Below are 21,156 nucleotides of genomic sequence, written 5' to 3' on the forward strand. Positions count from 1 at the left end.
TTTGGCTTTCCAAAGAAGTATAATGCTACCAATTGCATTATGTTTTGGTAATGTATGGTAACAGTCTTTATTGCACCATTTGTTGGTCACCCCCAAAAATCAAATGTACAAATATAAATATCAATCTACTCCAGGCGTAAAGAGCTTTAATATTTTATATAGTTTTTTTTTTTTTTTTAAAAAAAAGGGCAATCAATCGTTAGAAGGGTTTTTTGGGGTTCAAGGTCTGTATATATGAACAAGATTATACAATACTCATCTACTTTCAATACCAGTTCTCCGATCTAAAATAGAAAGTACTATATAAAAAAAAATTTAGAATGATAGCTTTTCTTTTTTTATTTTATTTATTATTATTATTTTGCCCCGACCCAAAAAAAAGTAAAAAAAAGGAAAATATTCGTTGGTTAAATTGGGGGACCAAAAAAAATAAAAAAATAAATAAAAAAACAAAAAAACAATAATTTTTTTTTTAATAATAAAAAATATTAGTCTATATCTTGTAAGAATATAATCAACTTCTTCTTCTTCTTCTTCTTCTTCTTTAACTTCTTTATCAATTATTTCTTTTTTTTTGTTGGGGAAAAAAAAAGAAAGGGAAAAAGAAAGAAAAGCATAGCACAATTCTAGTATAAAGGGATTATTTTTTTTTAAATTATATAAAAAGGATATCACTTACTTCTTTACTGTACAGAGCATATATATTTAAAAGACATACGCACAAAGAAGGTCCTTTTCTTATACATCTTTAATCAAAGCATTCAATAACATCATACAAGTCCTACATATCTTTCCTCCCTGTTATACAGTAAGGCATCCATTTATCTTCTTCTTTTTAAAACAACACTTTAGGTACTCATCTTTTTCTTTGTTTTTTGTTTATCTAGAACCAGAAAACAAATCTCTCTATCAAATATCACAAATGGATCCCAAAACACATCAGGCACACCAACAGATCCTTCGTCCCCTGTCTGTCAAACAGAACAAGACAGAAGTCTCTATCCTCGTTCCAGCAGACATCTGGGTCTCTGCCGAACAACTCAAGGAAGAATTCCCTACTCATACCGATGAATTCGAAGCAGCAGCAGCAGCAGGAGAGGAGATGGCCCCTATTGAGCTGTCCGCACGCTTCATGGAATATGCTGCAACCCGCGCCTCAAAGGAGCAGCAGTTCTTGCCCGTAGCACGGACCAGCTTTATCGATTTTGGCGCACAGTATCTCAAGAACAACGACGTACACGCCATCACCCGCGACTTGCCCCTCGATTCTAGAAAGGTAGTCATCCGTGCCTACTATGCATCCCTCGTCGTCCTCCGGGAGCACAAGACCCTGTCAGCACAAGAAATTAAGCCAGTACAATCGGCTCTTTTCGCTGCTGCCGCCCGTGGTGACACCAAGCTCTTTGCTATCTTTGGTGGCCAAGGCAACATCGAAGAGTACTTTGATGAACTCGAAGATATCTGGACCACCTACAACGGCCTCGTCAAAACCTTTGTCGAACGCATGGCCGGCGTCCTCACAGAGTATGCTCGCAGCCCAGAAGCAAGCATCTTCCACTCAAAGGGTCTCAACATCCTCCAGTGGCTCAACAACCCAGAACTTAGACCCGATCTCCAGTACTTTATCTCTGCTCCCGTCAGTATCCCCCTCATCGGTCTGACCCAGCTCCTCCAATACTATGTCACCCTCCGCGTCTTGGATCGCACACCCGCAGAAATCAGAGATCTCATCAAGGGTAAGTAAATTCTATAGTGCAGGGTAGTTGTTTTGTTTTATATGAAGGGATTCTTTCATGGTGGTGGTGGTGGTCTTAGAAAAAGAATCTATTTCAATTCGAATGAAAATTTCCCGAATTTGTTGCATACATTTTTTTTTAAAATAATAAATAAATAAATAAATTCACGTATCTATTGTAGGTTCTACTGGTCATAGTCAGGGTATCATTCCTTCCGTCGTCATCTCTTCTTCTTCAACCGAAGAAGAATTCTTCAACAACAGTGAAAAGGCTCTCGGATTGCTGTTCTGGATCGGTACTCGCGCCCAGCAGGGATACCCCACCACAACCCTCAACCCTGCCATTCTCGAAGATTCTGTCTCCAACAATGAGGGCAGCCCCACTCCTATGCTGTCAATCACCGGCCTCAGAGAGAGCCAGGTTGTCAAGCACCTCCAGACCACAAACTCCCATCTTGCCCCTGACCGTCAAATCGAAATCACTCTCTTCAACGGTCCCCGCTCCTTTGTCTGCACTGGCCCTCCCCAGTCTCTTTATGGTCTCAACCTGAGTTTGCGCAAGCTCAAGGCACCCACCGGTCTCGACCAATCTAGAATCCCCTTTTCTGAGCGCAAGATCAAGTTCTCTTCCCGCTTCTTGTCCATCACCGCCGCCTTCCACAGTTCCTACATCAAACACACCGTCCCAACAATCGTCAAGGATGTCGAGCGTCACAATCTTAGATTCAATGCCAAGGATCTCAAAATGCCAGTTTTTGCCACTGATACAGGTTTGTAATATATAATATAATTATTATTGTGTATGGGGAAAGATGTTGAGGGCGAGGGGGGATTCAACATTTTTTTTTATATTATATATATATATATATATTGGGTAGCCTGCTTAGTTGAGCCCTGGGGCGTTGGGGCAAAAATAAATAAATAAAATTAAAAAGTGAAAAGGGAAAGAGACATATATATATATATAAAAAAGAGGCTTACGTGACTTCCATTGGCTGGTTTCCATAGGTGCCGACATGAGTTCATCTCCCGATTTGACACTCGACCTCATCAAGCTTATCTGTTGTTTGCCTGTACACTGGGAAAAGGCTATTGCTATCAAGGGATTGAAGCATATCATTGATTTCGGACCAGGTGGAACCTCTGGTATCGGTGGTCTGACCTACCGTAACAAGGAAGGTACCGGTGTTCAGATCGTCTTGGCCGGTGCACTTGAGGGTAACAACCGCGATTTGTCCTACAAGGCAGACCTGTTTGATGCAGATCTGCGTGCCGTCACATATTCCCAGGACTGGGCAGAGGTCTTCCAGCCCAAGTTGGTCAAAATTGCTAGGTAACATATCACAAAAGCTACCAAAAAACAAAGAAACAGAAGTATAGGATAGAAAAGGGAAGGAGAAGGGAAAGCTATAATATCTCAACAATAATGCTTACCTGTGCACGGTTCACTTTTTTTTTAAATAATAATAATAATAATAATAATAATAATAATTAACAATTAATTAATTTTTAATAATCTAGCAATGGTCGCATTCATATTGACACCCGTATGTCACGTTTGTTGGGTAAGCCCCCCATGATGGTTGCAGGAATGACTCCCTCTACCGCAAACGAAAAGTTCGTCTCGGCTGTCATGAACGCCGGTTACCATATCGAACTTGCTGGTGGTGGACAGACCAACGAGAAGAAGCTCCGTGACAAGGTCGACAGCATCATGAAGCTCACTCGTGCCGGTGAGGGTATTACTCTCAACATCATTTTCCTCAACGTCCGTCAGTGGGGTTTCCAATATCCTCTCATCCAGGTCATGCGTCGCCAGGGTCTTCCTATGGAAGGTCTCTGCATTGCTGCCGGTGTTCCCAGTCTCGATGTTTCAAACGAGATCATTGAGAACCTCCAGAGTGCTGGTATCCGTCACCTTGCTCTGAAACCCGGAAGCACAGACACTATTCGTCAGGTACATATATATATATAATATTCGTGTTATGGTGGAGCCAAAAAAAAAGAAAAGAAAACTTATATTTTTGTTATTATTTTTAGACTATTGCTATCGCTGCTGCCAACCCCACTATGCCAATTATTATGGAATGGACTGGTGGTCGTGGTGGAGGACATCACAGTTTCGAAGACGTTCATCAGCCTATTCTCGAGACATACGCTGCCATCCGTCGCCAGCCCAACATCGTTCTTGTTGCTGGATCCGGCTTCGGTGGTGCCGACGACACCTTGCCTTACATGACTGGTGACTGGGCCCTTAAGTTCGACTATCCCCCCATGCCATTCGACGGTATCCTGTTCGGTTCGCGTATGATGGTCTGCAAGGAAGGTCTTGCTTCTGAGGCTGCCAAGCAGGCTATGGTAGACGCCCCCGGTGTGGATGATGCTGATTGGGAAAAGACCTACAAGGGTCCTGCCGGTGGTATTATTACCGTTCGTTCCGAGTTGGGCGAGCCTATCCACAAGGTCGCCACTCGTGGTGTCCGTCTTTGGAAGGAGTTGGACGAGACCATCTTTGCTTTGCCCAAGGATAAGCGTCTGCCTGCTCTTTTGGCCAAGAAAGATTATATCATCAAGCGCCTTAACGCCGATTTCCAAAAGGTTTGGTTCGGTAAGAAGAGCACTGGCGAGGTTGTCGATCTTCAGGACATGACCTACACCGAGGTTGTCAACCGTATGGTCGAGCTTCTTTACATCAAGCACGAGCAGCGCTGGATCGATCCTACTCTCCGCAATCTGGTCGGTGACTTCTTGCGCCGTGTAGAACAACGTTTCTCGACCACATCCTCGATCTCCACCCTCCAGAGCTTCTCCCAGCTCGAGAACCCCTATGACTTCATTCCCGATTTCTTGGCTCTCTTCCCCGAAGCCGAGAACCAGTTGTTGACTACCGAGGATGTACTACAGTTTGTGACCATGTGTAACCGTCGTGGACAGAAGCCTGTGCCTTTCATTCCCGTTATGGATAAGGACTTTGATGTCTGGTTCAAGAAGGATTCGTTGTGGCAGTCTGAGGACTTGGCCGCTGTTGTTGACCAGGATGTCCAGAGAACCTGTATTCTCCACGGCCCTGTCGCTGCCAAGTACTGCACTCGTGCCGACCAGCCCGTAGCTGAGATCCTCGGTGACATCTACGAGAGCCACATCAAGAGCTTGAAGGAGGTCTACTACAAGAACAACGAGAGCGCCATTCCCGAGATCGAGTACCTTGGTGGTGCACCCATCAATAACATCATCATCAAGCCTAACTCGACATCCACCACCGAGCAGGTCTACCAGATGCCCAACGACGATGCATCCTTGCCCGAGAGTGAGGAGTTCTTCCAGGCTATCGCCGGTCCCTCTTACAACTGGTTGCGCGCTGTCCTGACCTCTTCCTTCATCGTCCAGGGTAAGCAGTTCATCGACAACCCTCTCCAGCGCATCTTCCGCCCCCGTGTTGGCCAGAAGATCACAATCACCAACAGTGGAAAGAAGATCGTCGGCATCAAGGTCCAGGACAAGCGTCCCTGGAGTGCCAACGGAAAGACCTCCGAATTTGTTACCTCTGTCGAGGCCAAGTTCGACGGCAAGATGATCGACCTCAAGCTCTACGAGAAGAGAGATTCTATCTTGGTTCCTTTCCAGTTGCACTTTGAGTACAAGCCCGAGCTTGGTTATGCTCCTATCCACGAAGTTATGGAGGTAATTATTAGTATATATATGTATATTATTTTGGGTGCTATTGTAAAGAAAAGAGATAAGAAAGCAAAAACTAGGCAATATATACTTGAACTACTAACAAACAATTCACAATGAAAAAAAAAATTAGGGTCGTAACGATCGTATCAAGGACTTTTACTACAAGTTGTGGTTCGGTCCCGAGGCCAAGGAAGATTTCCTTAACTTCCCTGTCAACGAAAAGTTGATTGGTAAGGGTGAAGTTGTCAAGGCTGGCGACATCAAGGACTTCTGCCAGGCTGTTGATAACAATGCCGAGATCTACGTCGATCGCGGTCAGAAGATCATCTATGCGCCCATGGACTTTGCTATCGTCGTAGGCTGGAAGGCCATCATCAAGGCCATTTTCCCCAAGGTCATTGACGGCGATCTGCTCAAGTTGGTCCATCTCTCCAACGGTTTCCGTCTTCTCGAAGGCAGTGATCTTCTCCAGGTTGGCGATGTTGTGGATACCTATGCCCAGATCAACGCTATCATCAACACCGACTCTGGAAAGATGGTCGAGGTTAAGGGTGTCATTGTCCGGGACAACAAGCCCGTTCTCGAGGTCACCAGTCAGTTCTTGTACCGTGGACAGTTTGACGATTTTGAGCACACCTTTGAGCGCAAATCCGAGACCCCTATGGAGTTGAACCTTAAGGAGACCAAGGACATTGCTGTCCTTATGGCCAAGGAGTGGGTCGACTGGAACGAAGAGTTTGAGAACTACGAGCTTACCCCTGGCTGCTCTTTGATCTTCCGTTTGAACACCGAACTCAAGTACAAGAACAAGAAGGTCTTCTCTAGCGTAAAGACAACCGGTACCGTGTCCATGCAGGTCTCTACCAAGGAAATTGTCGAGATTGGTATGGTCGACTACGAGGCCGGCGAGTCTCACGGTAACCCTGTGATCGAGTACCTGAAGCGCAACGGCAAGGAGATTGAGCAGGCTCACTTCTTCGAGAACGGCGGTTACTCTGTTATGCCCAGTCAGTCTTCTTACTCTTCTGTTGTGCACGCTCCTGCTTCCAACGAACCCTATGCCAAGATCTCTGGTGACTTTAACCCTATCCACGTCAACCCATACTTTGCTGATCTTGCCGTCCTTCCCGGAACCATCACCCACGGTATGTGGACCAGTGCTTCCACTCGTAAGTTCGTCGAGATGTTCGCTGCTGACAACGTTCCCCGTCGCGTTGTTGCATATGATGTCAAGTTTGTCGGCATGGTTCTTCCTTCTGACCGCCTCGAGACCAAGTTGTACCACACTGGTATGAAGAACGGTCGTAAGATCATCAAGATCGAGACCGTCAACCAGAACAACGAGCACATCGTTCAGGGTACTGCCGAAGTTGAGCAGCCTGTTACTGCCTACGTCTTTACTGGTCAGGGTTCTCAGGAGCAGGGTATGGGTATGGCTTTGTACGCCTCTTCTCCCGTTGCCAAGGCTATCTGGGACAGAGCCGACAAGCATCTTATGGAGAACTACGGCTTCTCTATTCTTGAGATCGTTCGCGACAACCCAAAGGAGAAGACTGTTCACTTTGGTGGTCCCCGCGGTAACAAGATCCGTCAAAACTACATGAGCATGACTTACGATCAGGTCGAGTCGGACGGTACCATCAACACCCTCCCTCTCTTCCCCACCATCCACGAACGTACCTCTTTCCACACCTTCCGTGCTCCCAACGGTCTCTTGTTCGCCACCCAGTTCACCCAGCCTGCCCTTACTCTTATGGAGAAGGCTGCTTTCGAGGACATGCGTGCCAAGGAATTGATCCAGTCCAACTGTGCCTTTGCTGGTCACTCTCTGGGTGAGTACGCCGCCCTTGCCTCTGTTGGTGATGTATTGCCTCTCGAGTCCTTGGTCGATGTCGTTTTCTACCGTGGTACCACAATGCAGTCCTCTGTCAAGCGTGACAAGGATGGTCGCTCTGAATATGGTATGGCTGCTGTCAACCCTGCTCGTGTATCCAAGTCATTCAACGACACTGCCCTCCGTTACGTTGTTGACTCGATTGCCCGCCAGAGCAACGATGTTTTGGAGATTGTCAACTTCAACGTCGAGAACTGGCAGTACGTCACCGCTGGTTCGAACAAGAACCTCGATACTCTCGCCAACGTTCTCAACTACATCAAGGTGTCCAACATTGATTTGCAGAAGTTGATGGAGACCATGCCCCTCGAGGAAGTCAAGAAGCACTTGATGGATATTATCGAAGGTGGTATGGAGAAGACCCAGCAGAAGATTGCCTCCAACGGTGGTCGTCTCGTCTTGGAGCGTGGTCATGCTACTGTTCCCCTTCCCGGTCTGGATGTTCCCTTCCACTCTTCCTTCCTCTTGAGTGGTGTCACTCCTTTCCGTAACTACCTTGCTACCAAGTTCAACCCCACCGACATCGATGTCGCCATGTTGACTGCCAAGTACATTCCTAACTTGACTGCCGAGCCCTTCAGCACAAGCAAGGCTTACATCGAGCGCGTCTACAACCAGACCTCCAGCCCTCGTCTTGCCAAGGTACTCAAGCAGTGGACTGACGACAAGTATGCTTCGGCTGCTCAGCAGCAGCGCCTTGGTTACATCCTCTTGGTCGAGTTGCTCGCCTACCAGTTCGCCTCTGCCGTCCGCTGGATCGAGACCCAGGACCAACTCTTCAAGCACTTCAAGATCGAGCGTTTGATCGAAGTCGGTCCTTCGCCCACTCTTGTCGGTATGGCCACCCGTACTTTGAACATCAAGTACCAGGCTTATGACAATGCTCTCAGCAACCGCCGTGAAAACCTTTGCATCACCAAGGATTCCAAGGAAATCTACTACGATTTCGAGACTTCTGAGGAGGAAGCTGCACCTGCACCTGCATCTGCTGCTGCTGCTGCCCCTGCTGCCGCTGCCGCTCCTGCTCCAGTTGCTGCTGCACCCGTCGCCGCTGCACCTGCACCCACCGGAACTGCATCCCCTATGACGTGAGTTACACATCAGCTTTCAATGAAAAACGACACTAACATATAAATATTTACTTTTTTTTTTCTTATATAAAAATTATTATTATTATTAATAATAATAATAGTGATGCCCCTGTTACTGCTGCTGAGATCATCAATGTCGTCATTGCTCAGAAGTTGAAGAAGTCTATTGATGAGGTCCCTATGAGCAAGGCCATCAAGGATTTGGTTGGTGGCAAGTCTACTCTCCAGAACGAGATTCTCGGTGATCTCCAAAAGGAATTCACCAACGGTGTGCCCGAAAAGGCCGAAGAGACTCCTTTGGACGAGCTTGCTGCTGCCGTTAGCCCCACTTTCTCCGGAACTCTCGGAAAGCACACCAGCACTTTGGTTGCCAAACTCATCAGTGCCAAGATGCCCGGTGGTTTCACTCTCAACAGTGCCAAGACCTACTTGTCGACTACCTACGGTTTCGGCGAAGGTCGCATCGAGAGCACTTTGTTGACCGGTCTTACCATGGAGCCTCCTGCTCGTCTCGGTTCCGAGGCTGAGGCCAAGACCTGGTTGAGCACCATTGCTCAGGTTTATGCCAACAAGGCTGGTGTCAGCTTGACAGGTCCCTCTGCTAGTGCCGGTGGTGCCGGTGGTGCAGCTGGTGGTGCCGTTGCTGTGATCAACAGCGAAGAGTTTGACGAATTGAAGGCCAAGCAGACCAACCTCATCCACCAGCAGTTGAACTTGTATGCTCGCTACTTGCAGCAGGACTTGCGCGGTGGTGACAAGAAGTACGAACAGGAGAAGACTGTTACCTTGAAGCTCCAGGCCGAGTTGGATCAGTGGTTGGCTGAGATGGGTGACACCTTTGCCGAAGGTATCCTCCCCGTATTCAGCCGTCTCAAGGCTCGTCAGTACGACTCTTACTGGAACTGGGTCCGCCAGGATGCTTTGGAGATGTGGTACGCCATGATCTTCGGAAACTTGGCTATTGTTGATCGTGAGGTTACTGCCAAGTGTCTTGCTATCATGAACCGTTCTTACCCTCAGTTGATTGATTACATGCGTTATACTGTTGAAAACTGCGCTGCCGACAAGGGTGAGACCTACCGTATTGCCAAGGAGTTCGGTCAGGCTTTGATCGAGAACTGTGTTGAAGTATTGGCAGAGAACCCTGTTTACAAGGATGGTAAGTTGTTATTTTTTCTCTCTCTGGTCCATTGATTTAATTCAATTGAATTCAATTGAGTTGAGTTGAAGCGAAACAGAATCAATGATGACCTAATAATTATTATTTTTTATATGTATCGATATCATAGTTACTTTCCCTACTGGTCCTCAGGTCACAGTTACTGCCACTGGTGATATTGTTTACAAGGAGGTTCCCCGTGAGGGCTGCCGCAAGCTTGCTGATTATGTCAAGGTCATGGCTACTGGTAGCAAGACCACCGAGTTCTCTAACCGTCTCAAGGTTCAGCAGAACCTCGGCCGTCTTTACAAGATCATCCGTAACCAGAACAAGATGAAGAAGACCACTAAGCTTTCCATCAAGGAGTTGTACAGCGATGTCCTCCGTGCCATGTCCATGTCCAACACTATTGTCAAGGAGCACCGCGGTCGTCAGCGTCGTCTGTCCTCCACTGGTCGCACTGCCGAGCACAAGCGTATCTCTGCCAAGGCTGCCAAGTCCGAGACCATTCCCTTCCTTCACTTGAAGAAGCGCAACGACAACGGTGGTGACTTTGAGTTCAGCAGCCGCTTGACCAGCACTTACCTCGATGTTCTGTCCGAGGTTGCCGAAAGTGGTTTGACCTTTGTCAACAAGTGTGTTCTCTTGACTGGTGCTGGTCGTGATTCAATTGGTTCCGAGATCTTGAAGGGTCTTCTTGGCGGTGGTGCCAAGGTTATTGTAACCACCTCTCGTTTCAGCCGTGCTGTTACTGAGTACTTCCAGGGTATCTACAAGACCTTTGGTTCCCGTGGATCCGAGCTTATCGTTGTTCCCTTCAACCAGGGTTCTAAGCAGGACGTCGATTCTTTGTTGGATTACATCTATGACCCCAAGGGTCTCAACTGGGATCTTGACATTGTCATTCCTTTTGCTGCAATCCCTGAGAACGGCAACGAGCTCGACGATATTAACTCTAAGAGTGAATTGGCTCATCGTATCATGTTGACCAACCTTTACCGTATGTTGGGTGCTATCAAGAAGCACAAGCAGGCCATTGGTTCGGACACTCGCCCCGCCGAGGTTATCCTTCCCTTGTCTCCTAACCATGGTACTTTCGGTGGTGATGGTCTTTATGGTGAATCCAAGATTGGTCTTGAGACTCTTTTCAACCGTTGGTACTCTGAGAGCTGGTCTAGCTACCTCTTGATTGTTGGTGCTGTCATTGGGTAAGTTAATTAGTTTTTTTTTTAAAATAATAATAATTAGAAGAAGAGATATATGAGGAAAGAGTTAATTTATTAATTGTCTCTCTGTATGTGTGTTTTATTTTTATATATCCTAGCTGGACTCGTGGTACTGGTTTGATGGCAGGTAACAACATGGTTGCTGAAGGTGTTGAGAAGTATGGTGTACGCACCTTCTCTACCGTCGAGATGTCTTTCAACATTCTCGGTTTGTTGCACCCCAGCATTGTCGAGTTGGCTCAGAACGAGCCCATCTGGGCTGATCTTAACGGTGGTCTTCAGTTCTTGCCTAACCTCAACGAAATCAACACCCTCCAGAGAAAGGAGATCCGCGAAACCGCCGAGATCCGCAAGGCTGTCGCTCTTGAGTCTGCTCTGGACTTCAAGATTGTCCACGGTTCTGAGGCTGACCGCACCTACACTCCTTACACCATCACCCCTCGTGCTAACATGAAGTTCGACTTCCCCAAGTTGAAGGCTTATGACAACCTGAAGCACCTCAGCTATCTCAGAGATATGTTGGACCTCGACAAGGTCATCGTTGCAACTGGTTTCGGTGAAGTCTCGCCATGGGGTAACTCCAGAACCCGTTGGGAGATGGAGTCCAAGGGTGAATTCTCTCTCGAGGGCTGCATTGAAATGGCCTGGATCATGGGTTATATCAAGCACCACCACGGTAACCTCAAGAACGGTCAGAGCTACTCTGGCTGGGTCGATGCCAAGACCAACGAGCCCGTTGATGATTGCGATGTGAAGACCAAGTACGAGAAGAAGATTCTTGAGCACACCGGTATCCGTTTCGTAGAACCCGAAATCAACAATGAGTACGACCCCAACAAGAAGTTCCTGATGCAGGAGATCATTGTCGATCACGACATGGAGCCTTTCGAGTGCAGTCAGGAAGAGGCCCAGCAGTTCAAGTTGGAGCAGGGTAGCAAGGCTGACGTCTACGAGTCCTCCAATGGTTCCTGGATTGTGGTTCTGCTCAAGGGTGCTATTCTTTATGTGCCCAAGGCCCTTCGCTTCGATCGTGTTGTACTTGGACAGATCCCCACTGGTTGGGATGCTGGTCGTTATGGTGTTCCCCAGGATATCATTGAACAGGTTGACCCCGTCACCCTTTACAACATTGTTTCTACTGTTGAAGCCTTCATTTCCTCTGGTATCACTGATCCCTATGAGTTCTACAAGTATGTCCACGTTTCCGAGATCGGTAACACCACTGGTTCATCTGTCGGTGGTTCTCTTGCTCAGCGTAAGATGTTCCGTAACCGCATGTTGGATAAGCCTGTCCAGAAGGATATTCTCCAGGAGTCTTTCATCAACACCATGCCTGCCTGGGTCAACTTGTTGCTCCTTTCCAGCTCTGGTCCTATCAAGACTCCCACTGATGCTTGTGCTACTGGTGCTGTCTCCGTCGAGATGGCTGTCGAGACTATTTTGGCTGGTAAGGCTAAGATCATGATTGCTGGTGCCACTGAGTCTACTTCCGAGGAGTCCAGTTACGAGTTCGCCAACATGAACGCCACATCCGACTCTGTTGCTGAATTGGCCCGCGGTCGTACCCCAAGTGAGATGTCCCGTCCTACCACCACCACCCGCAACGGTTTCATGGAAGCTTGCGGTTCTGGTAACCACATTCTCATGTCTGCTTCTACTGCCATTGAGATGGGTGCCCCCATCTACGGTATCATTGCCTTGACCAACACTGCCTCTGATAAGGAAGGTCGATCAGTGCCTGCTCCTGGTGCTGGTATCCTTACCACTGCTCGTGAAGGTGGAACCAAGCGCCCTTCACCCTTGTTGGACATCAAGTACCGTGCTAGACAGCTCAAGGCTCGTCGTGCCCAGATCAAGAGCTGGTTGGAGAGCGAATACGAGGTCTTGCGTGAGGAGTTGGAAGAGCTCAAGGCTAGCGGTGAATTGAAGGCTGATGAAGAGAACCAGTGGCTCGAGGAGCGCACTCACTTTATCCAGAAGGAGGCTGTCCGCCAAGAGAAGGAAGCCAAGTCTACCTGGAGTATGAACTTCTACAAGAACGATCCCTCGATTGCTCCTCTCCGCGGTGCCCTTGCCACCTACGGTTTGACCATCGATGACATCAACGTCGCCTCTTTCCACGGTACCTCCACCAAGGCCAACGACAAGAACGAGTCGCGTGTATTGAACCAGCAGTTGAAGCATCTTGGCCGTTCCAAGGGTAACGCTGTTCTGGCCATTGCTCAGAAGTACTTGACTGGACATCCCAAGGCCCCTGCCGCCTCTTGGATGGCCAACGGTGTCATGCAGTGTCTCCTGAGTGGTATTGTTCCCGGTAACCGCAATGCCGACAACATCGATGAGGTCCTCAAGGAATGTGAATTTATTGTCTACCCCTCGCGTTCCATCCAGACTGACGGCCTCAAGGCTGGTCTTCTTAAGTCATTCGGTTTCGGTCAGGCTGGTGGTGAGATCTTGATTCTCCATCCCGACTATGTTCTCGGTGCTCTTTCTGAAGGCGAATATGCCGCCTACCAGGCTAAGAACGCCAAGCGTTACGCCAAGGCTTACCGTTACCTCCACGATTCCATCACTGGTGTCGCTGATTTCATCCAGGTCAAGAACGAGCCTCCTTACAGCGACGCTCTCGAGTACTCAGTCTACCTGAACTCCAACGCACGCGCCGAGTTCTCCAAGGCCAAGAACAGCTGGGCATTCAATGAAAAGAGTGTCAAGCCTCTTGCTCTTCAGAGCGATGCCACTGGTACCAAGTCTGTCTTGGCTTCTTTGGCTCAGCAGCAGGCTGGTGAGAAGGGTGTTGGTGTTGACGTCGAGCTTATTTCCGACATCCACATTGATAACGCTACCTTTTTGGAGCGCAACTTTACCGAGGCTGAGATCAAGTACTGCCAATCGAAACCCGTTCCCCAAGATAGCTTCGCTGGACGCTGGTCAGCCAAGGAGGCCGTCTTCAAGGCCATCTCTTCGTATGCCAAGATCCCATCAAGCGGTGCAGGTGCCTCTCTTAAGGACATTGAAATCGGTAGCGATGAAGTCGGTGCCCCCAAGGTCCATTTGACTGGAAAGGCTGCAGAGGCCGTCAAGGCAGCTGGTGTCAAGAATGTCACAGTTTCTATTAGCCACAGTGGTTCTTACAGCGTAGCAGTTGCTCTTGCCCAATAGTTTAGATATATATATATTTTTTCTTTTCCTTTCCTTTTTAAGTTTTAATACTTGTTTCTTTAAAAAAAAACCACTTTTGATGTGTGTTTGAAACTTATATTCTATATATGTAAAAAAAAAACGGACTTTGTTCCATTTGTTTCAATATTATTTTATATTAAAAAAAAATAAAAATACATATATGTGCTTTGAATTATCACAGTAGAAAATTTTGTGTGCTTGCGTGTGTCTTATTTAAGAGAAATATTATGGAGTATTGGTTAAGTTAAGCTTCATTAGATTACATTATCTATAGCTGTGTTTTATTTTTCAGGATATATAATAGAATATTCAAAGAATGTCAGAATATTAGCCATGGCAGGCACATAACAACAAACACATCATGTCCAATATATTGCCATTAAAGAAAAGTATATAATACTAAATTTTTGCAAATATGATTTTGAATAACATCTTTACCCATTATCCCTTTTATACACATATTCTACTTTACAAAATGAATCCTCAATCCAACCGCCAGAAAAACATACTTGTGTGGAAGTGTGAGTGAGTGACCGTAGTGGCAGTCACATCTACATCTTCTCGAGAAATCTAGACATCTTATATATGAAAAAGAACCAGCTTAAAGAGATGAAAAAACAAAAGAAAAAAGAAACCAAATGATATGCTACGAGTTTCTGGATTTAACAATAGAATATATATATATAGTAGGTATACCATAAATCAGAATAAATTACGAGACTTTACCAAAAGATAAAATATCTTTTGACAAATATATGGCAAATTTTTTTTTACCTTTTCTTTATTTGAATCGGAGGATGACTGAAGGAGATGAATTACAAAAATAAAGGAGAGTATTGATAATAGCACAGAGGTTTTGCTCATAAAAAAGAAACACATCTTTACATAAAATATTAATATTTTTCTGATACATAGACTCTGGATTAACAAAGCCTTTGTTGTACTTACTTAGAGGGTATTAAACAGCGTCAGAAACAAAAACAAGTAAAAGTTGAAACCGCCCCGAGTTTTGAATGAGCTTGTGTAATTTGCCTAGATAAGAATAAAAGAAAGAAAGAGTCCTACTACAGTGTTTTGTGCACAGGTATAATACCTCATTTGGGCGGCGCCTGGTGGAACAAGGTACAATTTGATATATAGATGATGGCGTGCCATCAAAACTGAAATTCTGCCTAGATCTCTTTCTTTCTTTCTTTCTTTATTTTCCTTTTCTTGTTCTTGTTCTCTTCCTTTGTGTTTTCTCAGAAATATTTTTTTGTGTTGTTGTTGTTGAAAACCTCTTACATTATTTTTCAACAACTCAATTTGATTCAATTTGATTAACTGCATAAATCATCAAGAAACCAAGTCATGTCTACATCTGAAGAAACCCCCAAACCTACTTTTGTTCAACCCAAGCCATACAAGGTTGACCTTGAGGCTGGAAAGGTATGCTTTTTATCTCAATATATATATATATATATTTGAAATTTAAAAAATAAGAATTCAGTCAAATTTACTTGCGACTGTTATTGTTTAAATAGGCATACTACTGGTAAGAAAGCACAGACACCCTGTCAAAAAATTCAAGGGATAAGAAACCATTGGAAATAGAAATATTTAGATAGTGATGAAATAGAAGGGGGGGGGGGGGGGAGGATTAAAGAAAATCGAATAAATTGAAAATAAACAAAAAAAGTATGCATAAACAGTAATAATAAATCTATCCTATCTGTGTAATTAAGGTGTGCTTGCGGTGAATCCAAGACCCAGCCTTTCTGTGACGGAAGCGTAAGTATATATAAAGTGTTTATGGAGAATATGGATATTTTACGATTTATTATATATGGACCTTTAATTTTCTTAGCACAAGGGTACCGGAATTAAGCCCAAGAAGATCGTTGTTGAAGAATCAAAGACCTATTTCCTGTGTGGATGTAAATATACCCACAACGAGCTTGGTATGAACAATTCTTATTTCAACTGCATCATAAATAAAGATAAACAATCTGCTTGATGACGCAGCAATATACAGAGAAAGAGAGTGAAAGATAAGATAAGATATTATGTAAAGGTAAAGCTAATTTACCATTTGATTTCTTATTCGATTATCTTAGGCTTCTGTGATGGTGTTCATCGCAAGGAGGAAGGTATTCGCAAGTATAACGAATTTCTGTTAAAGGCCAATAGCTCTCTTAAGCAGGAAAATGAGGCTGCCTTAAATGAACAGTCAGAGCTCAAGGTAATATATATATATATATATATATATATAAATAAAAAAAAACAATCCTAAAAATGCTGCATTATCCCTTTTATTTTTGTTTAGAATAAGCTCAAGGCTGCCGAACGTAAGCAAAAGATTGCCAACATAGTTGCTGTGCTATCTACTGCACTTATTGCTGTTGGAATTGCCGCCAAATTTGCCCATACTTATTCCAAGCACTAAAATATAATAAATATAATAAATATAATAAAGGGGGAGACAGAGTCAGAGATGGAGGCAAATGCAAAGGCAAATTCAAAGGCAAAAATAGAAGGGAATGAGGGATGGGAGGAATATAAGGAGAGATGATGAGTAGAGTAGAGTAGAGTAGAGTAGAGTAGAGTAGAGTTTTGTCCTTGTACTATTTTCTATCAAAAAAGTGCAATACAATGCAATACTAGGCTTTTCTGTATTTATCTTTACATTTTAATTTTCTGGATACATATTAGCCTATCAAATTTATCAACCTACATAGATACATTTAGTATAAAAAGGGTAAATAAAATAAAAGGGGGAATAGAGGGGGGCTTTATTGTTTGTGGTTAAGCCATAAATGATTGACTGGCTGACTGGCTGACTGGCTTGTCTTCATTTCAATCTTCTTCCTTTGCAGCTCTCTTTCCTTTTGACTCTTTTTAATGCTCAAAATAATTGCCAATCTACGACTGACGCGCATCGATCAAATTGAATAAGAAACAGATATTGTACACACACTATATATATATATAATACATAAACTACACTACAGCCACTATATGACAAGCACAAAAAATAAGAATGTAATTCGGATAATATAAATATAAATCTATAGACAGCGACAATGATAATAAGAATGACAATTTGCATATTAATAATAACAATAAATTGTAGATGCCTTCGTCGAGTTACAAAAGACGGGTAATATCTGAAATGGAGACTGTAAGATAAACTCTATTTTTCTTGGAACCACTTAATACAGCAACAGGAATGACCAAAGAGATAAGAATACTAATAAAATCCTTAGTATATTACAGACATAACGCAAGGTATAAAAACTCAAAGGGAATAAAAGTACACCTATTCTTCTCTCAACTCTCACACTTGCATGACCAAACATATATAAAAAAGCAAAACCAAACGAGGCACCAAAGGGATTAAATAAAACCTCAGTTGAAATATCCAAAAACACAATTTCAGATCCTGTAGTAGATAAACGACTGAGCTTGTATGGTGATCCTAGAGAGGTTTGAGCATTAATCTTACATATATATATATATACACGTTACGCATTTTTATTGATTACTGTAATGCTTATATATATATATATATATATATATATATATAAATATAGAAATTGCACAACGACGAATACAATGAGAGATATACATATTACCACTCTGATATCGGATGCATCCCTGGAAAGAACCTTTTAGAATTGGCCGGAAGCCCTAACGCACTTAATGATTTGCTCGCAAAAGAAAACTACTGGATAAATATTAACAGTCCATCATCTGAAGAACTTAAAGAAATCACTAGGGTAAGCATTCTAAACACAAATGATAATAATGCAGTCAAGGGAATCTTTCAAAAAGGCACACAAACACATATATGTATGATAGCTGATGCATATGTGATATGTATATCAAAAATTAATAAACAAATAAAAAAGATCTTTGGAGTTCATAGCATAACAGCTCAAGTAATCATGGCTAATGAAGTCCGGGTGAAATGTGACATTTACAAGAATTATATGTTTTCCTGCTACCGAACATTAAAGCAAGAAGACGACAGTATATCTACCAATCTTTATTGCCTTTTATACAAAAGGTTCCTCTTGACAGTAAGTCTTTGCTTTCTTCCTTACCTTTATCTTTGAGCAATAGCAATAGCAATAATGATATAAAGGTTAAATATTAAATGCACTTCTCCTTAAGATTCATTATGGAGAGGCACCTCAGCTTATTCCTGTTTGTCGGCGAATAGAGCGCCTAAAAAGCTATATTGTAATAACCTCTGACTGGATCAATTATGCTATACTCAACGAAATCGTCGATAGCCTTGCTCCTTCTGTTCATCAAACCGAAACAAGAGTCAATCAAATAGAGGAAGACGTTCTTCATTTTCGGGGTCAGGATTCATTCACCATCCTTTCGAGAATCGGGCTTTGTCGTAAAGAGATCGCAAAAATACACAGACTAGTCGAGATCAAGGAGGACATCGTCCGAACATTGACAAAACGACTAAAGGATTCAAAGAGACGTATAGCCAATCATCACGGATCACGTTATGGATCGTTTTCATCGACATCCTCATCAGATTCATCCAATTTTTGGAACGTCAAAGGTGTTGCAGCTTGGCAAGGGCACCACAATCACAATCAAAATCCAAATCACCATCACCAACAACATCATCATCAACACCAGCAGCAACAACTTCAGCAACAATCACCGCCACAATCACCACAGTTACCACCATTAGCAACAGCAACGGGAGGAGGAATAGGAACAGGACATTACGGTTTAAATTCTCCACCCTCCATTCCAGTAAATTCAAAAGAACTTCTTGTCATCCCAGATGTCCCTCTTTATTTGGGTGATGTCCAAGGTATAGTTTAAAAATATATCGGGTGTTTTGAAAATAAGATGGTAAAGAAGAAGTCCAAAATAAAAGGTTAAAGAAAGAAAACTTTCTGACCTTACCCCAACCTCACCAATAACCCCCCCTCTTTTACCCTTTCTCCACTCCTTCTTTCCCTAAAAAAAAGATCATATTCTAGCAATGTTGAACGGCCTAAGCCATCATGAAGCTGTCCTGGCTAGGTCTCATTCCAATTACCTTGCTCATGTTTCCAATAATTTGACAAAGGCAGCAAATTCAACCAACGAGGTCGTAGGTCGACTTACGATTATAGCCACAGTTTTTGTCCCTATAAATGTTGTGGTTGGATTGTGGGGTAAATACTATTACCAACGAAACAAAAATGAACTTTTTTTGTGCACTACTGTTTTCAATAGTAATAATACTAATATTTATATTGCCTTATAATGTAGGTATGAATGTTAGTGTACCCGGTGGATATGATAACGACTTTGTTCATTTTGCATGTATAATATGTTCTATCATTGGGTATGGTATTTGTGCATTGATTGTTGCCAGTAGATATTGTCGATTGCCCGCACGCGTGAAAACTGCTTAATGTTTTTTTGTCCTTTTAACTATCATCTTAATAATACTCTTTTTTCCCCTAATATATATTACTATTTAACTTTGAATTTAAAGCAAACCATCTCTTCTTCTTGGCATTTATAAATGATAATACTACAAAGAGATTTTTTTGATTAAATATTCCACTGGTCCACAAATCCCCATAAACGAAATTCTAAACTCGATTATACACATGGGGGGAGAGGGGGTCAATTACCTTATATATATGGGCGATTTTAGTGAGTTGTTGCAAGTTTTCTAGCGTTTAAAGTGCTTTTTTTATAGTTGAATTTTAATTAAGCACCAATTTTCACTCTTTTATATATATCCCATTTTTTACACCACCGTGTTTTTGCAGTCAATGCAAAACACATTTTCCCAACTTCTTCAACCCAGTACAAGAATTAAAGACAATACATTTATTCAAATTTAATAGCTCACCATTCGGTAACAAGCTCCTCTGAATCCGGACTACATTACATTTCATTACACTGTCTACAAAGATCCCGAGAAATCCTCTAAGCAGTTCAAGTCTCATTTGTACAAACAATAATAATAATATAAAATCATTTCCAAACATAATACACTATAGAAAATACTAATATGATTGATTCAAAGGACTTGTAACTTTGACACTTCTAGCATACGCTAAGCTTATGGTGATATCCAATTATCATCATTTTAATTTTTAATCCAAAATGCCATTTTATAGGAAGATTATACGTTAGACTACTTACAGGTTGCAAAATTGGGTAAAGAGATAAACATGGCCTTCAAGATTACTTGTATTTTTATGCTGTTCACCAGCGTACGAGAGAATCATCGAGTGAATTGACAAATATATCCATTTGGAATCAAATAAATTACTATGAAAAGTATTTTTTTTCTTTCAATTCCCTCGATGATTCCCTCGTACGCTGGTGAACAGCATGTAGTATTCGAATGAAGATATTAGCTTCTTGACTGCAAGCGTTTAAAGAAGCGTTCTTCGAGGATAGGTAGTCTACACAAAATGGCCATCTTAAAAAGAAACATAAAACAAAAGAAATAGAGATATCTAGCATGGCAACAATATTGAAAAAAAAATAAGAAGAAAGAGCTTAAGAACAGCTGAATAAATAAATAGTATATAAATATACATACATTTATACTAAGTTGGCCCATTAAGGAACACCATGGTGACTGTCATAGCCACTTGCGGTCACTACTTTACGCAGACATCCTGTAAGAGCACAAACTCAAACCAAAAGGATTTAAAAGATATCACAAAAGAATCGGTGTCAAGAATAAAACAAAAATCCTCTTATTCTTGCGCGTATTCTTCTTTTTTTTACTTTATTCTTTTCCTTTTATTAAAAGAAAATATTCTTTTCCCTGTTTAATTAATAATGGCAACAAATTCAACCTTGATTGACTCTGAAGAAGTACAACGAAAAAATCTAGAGTTTCTATTGAATCAAAGCGCAAAGTACGATTAAACTACATAACTCCTCACAGATATATACATATATACATACACATATGTATATATGCATGTTCTCTCGTTTGACTGAAACAAAAAAAAACATTATTTTGTAGTGAAATATGCATTTACCACCAAGCAATGAAAGATTCCAGTGCAATTGAGAAAAGATTGGAAGATCTGTCTCAATACCGCTTACGATTAAATCGCGAATTAGAACAGCCATCTATTTTGAATGAACTGGGTATGTATCATTTTCTTTAATATATATATATTAATATTTAACCTTTTCAACCTATGGGT

General features: G+C 42.9%; 3 protein-coding genes across 3 annotated transcripts; all 3 read left to right on the forward strand.

Moving 5' to 3' along the window:
• Nucleotides 1-922: 922 nt before the first annotated feature.
• Nucleotides 923-14,150, forward strand: PHYBLDRAFT_182689 (hypothetical protein; the record flags this gene model as incomplete). The annotated part of the gene is made up of 9 exons (XM_018438660.1): nucleotides 923-1,736; nucleotides 1,918-2,505; nucleotides 2,744-3,068; nucleotides 3,257-3,692; nucleotides 3,776-5,416; nucleotides 5,544-8,395; nucleotides 8,500-9,557; nucleotides 9,688-10,765; nucleotides 10,882-14,150. The coding sequence occupies 9 exons, from the start codon at nucleotides 923-925 to the stop codon at nucleotides 13,943-13,945; spliced, it is 11,856 nt and encodes a 3,951-aa protein (XP_018287990.1). The 3' UTR covers nucleotides 13,946-14,150.
• A 1,068-nt stretch (nucleotides 14,151-15,218) lies between these two features.
• PHYBLDRAFT_80600 (hypothetical protein) lies at nucleotides 15,219-16,417 on the forward strand. Its single transcript, XM_018443597.1, has 6 exons — nucleotides 15,219-15,394; nucleotides 15,490-15,500; nucleotides 15,691-15,736; nucleotides 15,813-15,906; nucleotides 16,063-16,187; nucleotides 16,272-16,417. Exons 1-6 carry the CDS (start codon nucleotides 15,317-15,319, stop codon nucleotides 16,389-16,391), a joined length of 474 nt encoding a protein of 157 aa, XP_018287991.1. The 5' UTR covers nucleotides 15,219-15,316; the 3' UTR covers nucleotides 16,392-16,417.
• A 1,253-nt stretch (nucleotides 16,418-17,670) lies between these two features.
• On the forward strand, nucleotides 17,671-19,232 carry PHYBLDRAFT_115858 (hypothetical protein; the record flags this gene model as incomplete). Its single annotated transcript, XM_018428483.1, has 5 exons — nucleotides 17,671-17,724; nucleotides 17,857-18,027; nucleotides 18,122-18,446; nucleotides 18,744-18,791; nucleotides 18,952-19,232. Coding segments are annotated over 5 exons (879 nt in total), but the record flags the coding sequence as incomplete, so codon positions are not given.
• Between the last annotated feature and the right edge of the window lie 1,924 nt (nucleotides 19,233-21,156).

This window comes from Phycomyces blakesleeanus, assembly GCF_001638985.1.
Source record: "Phycomyces blakesleeanus NRRL 1555(-) unplaced genomic scaffold PHYBLscaffold_20, whole genome shotgun sequence".
NCBI classification, from domain to species: Eukaryota; Fungi; Mucoromycota; class Mucoromycetes; order Mucorales; family Phycomycetaceae; genus Phycomyces; species Phycomyces blakesleeanus.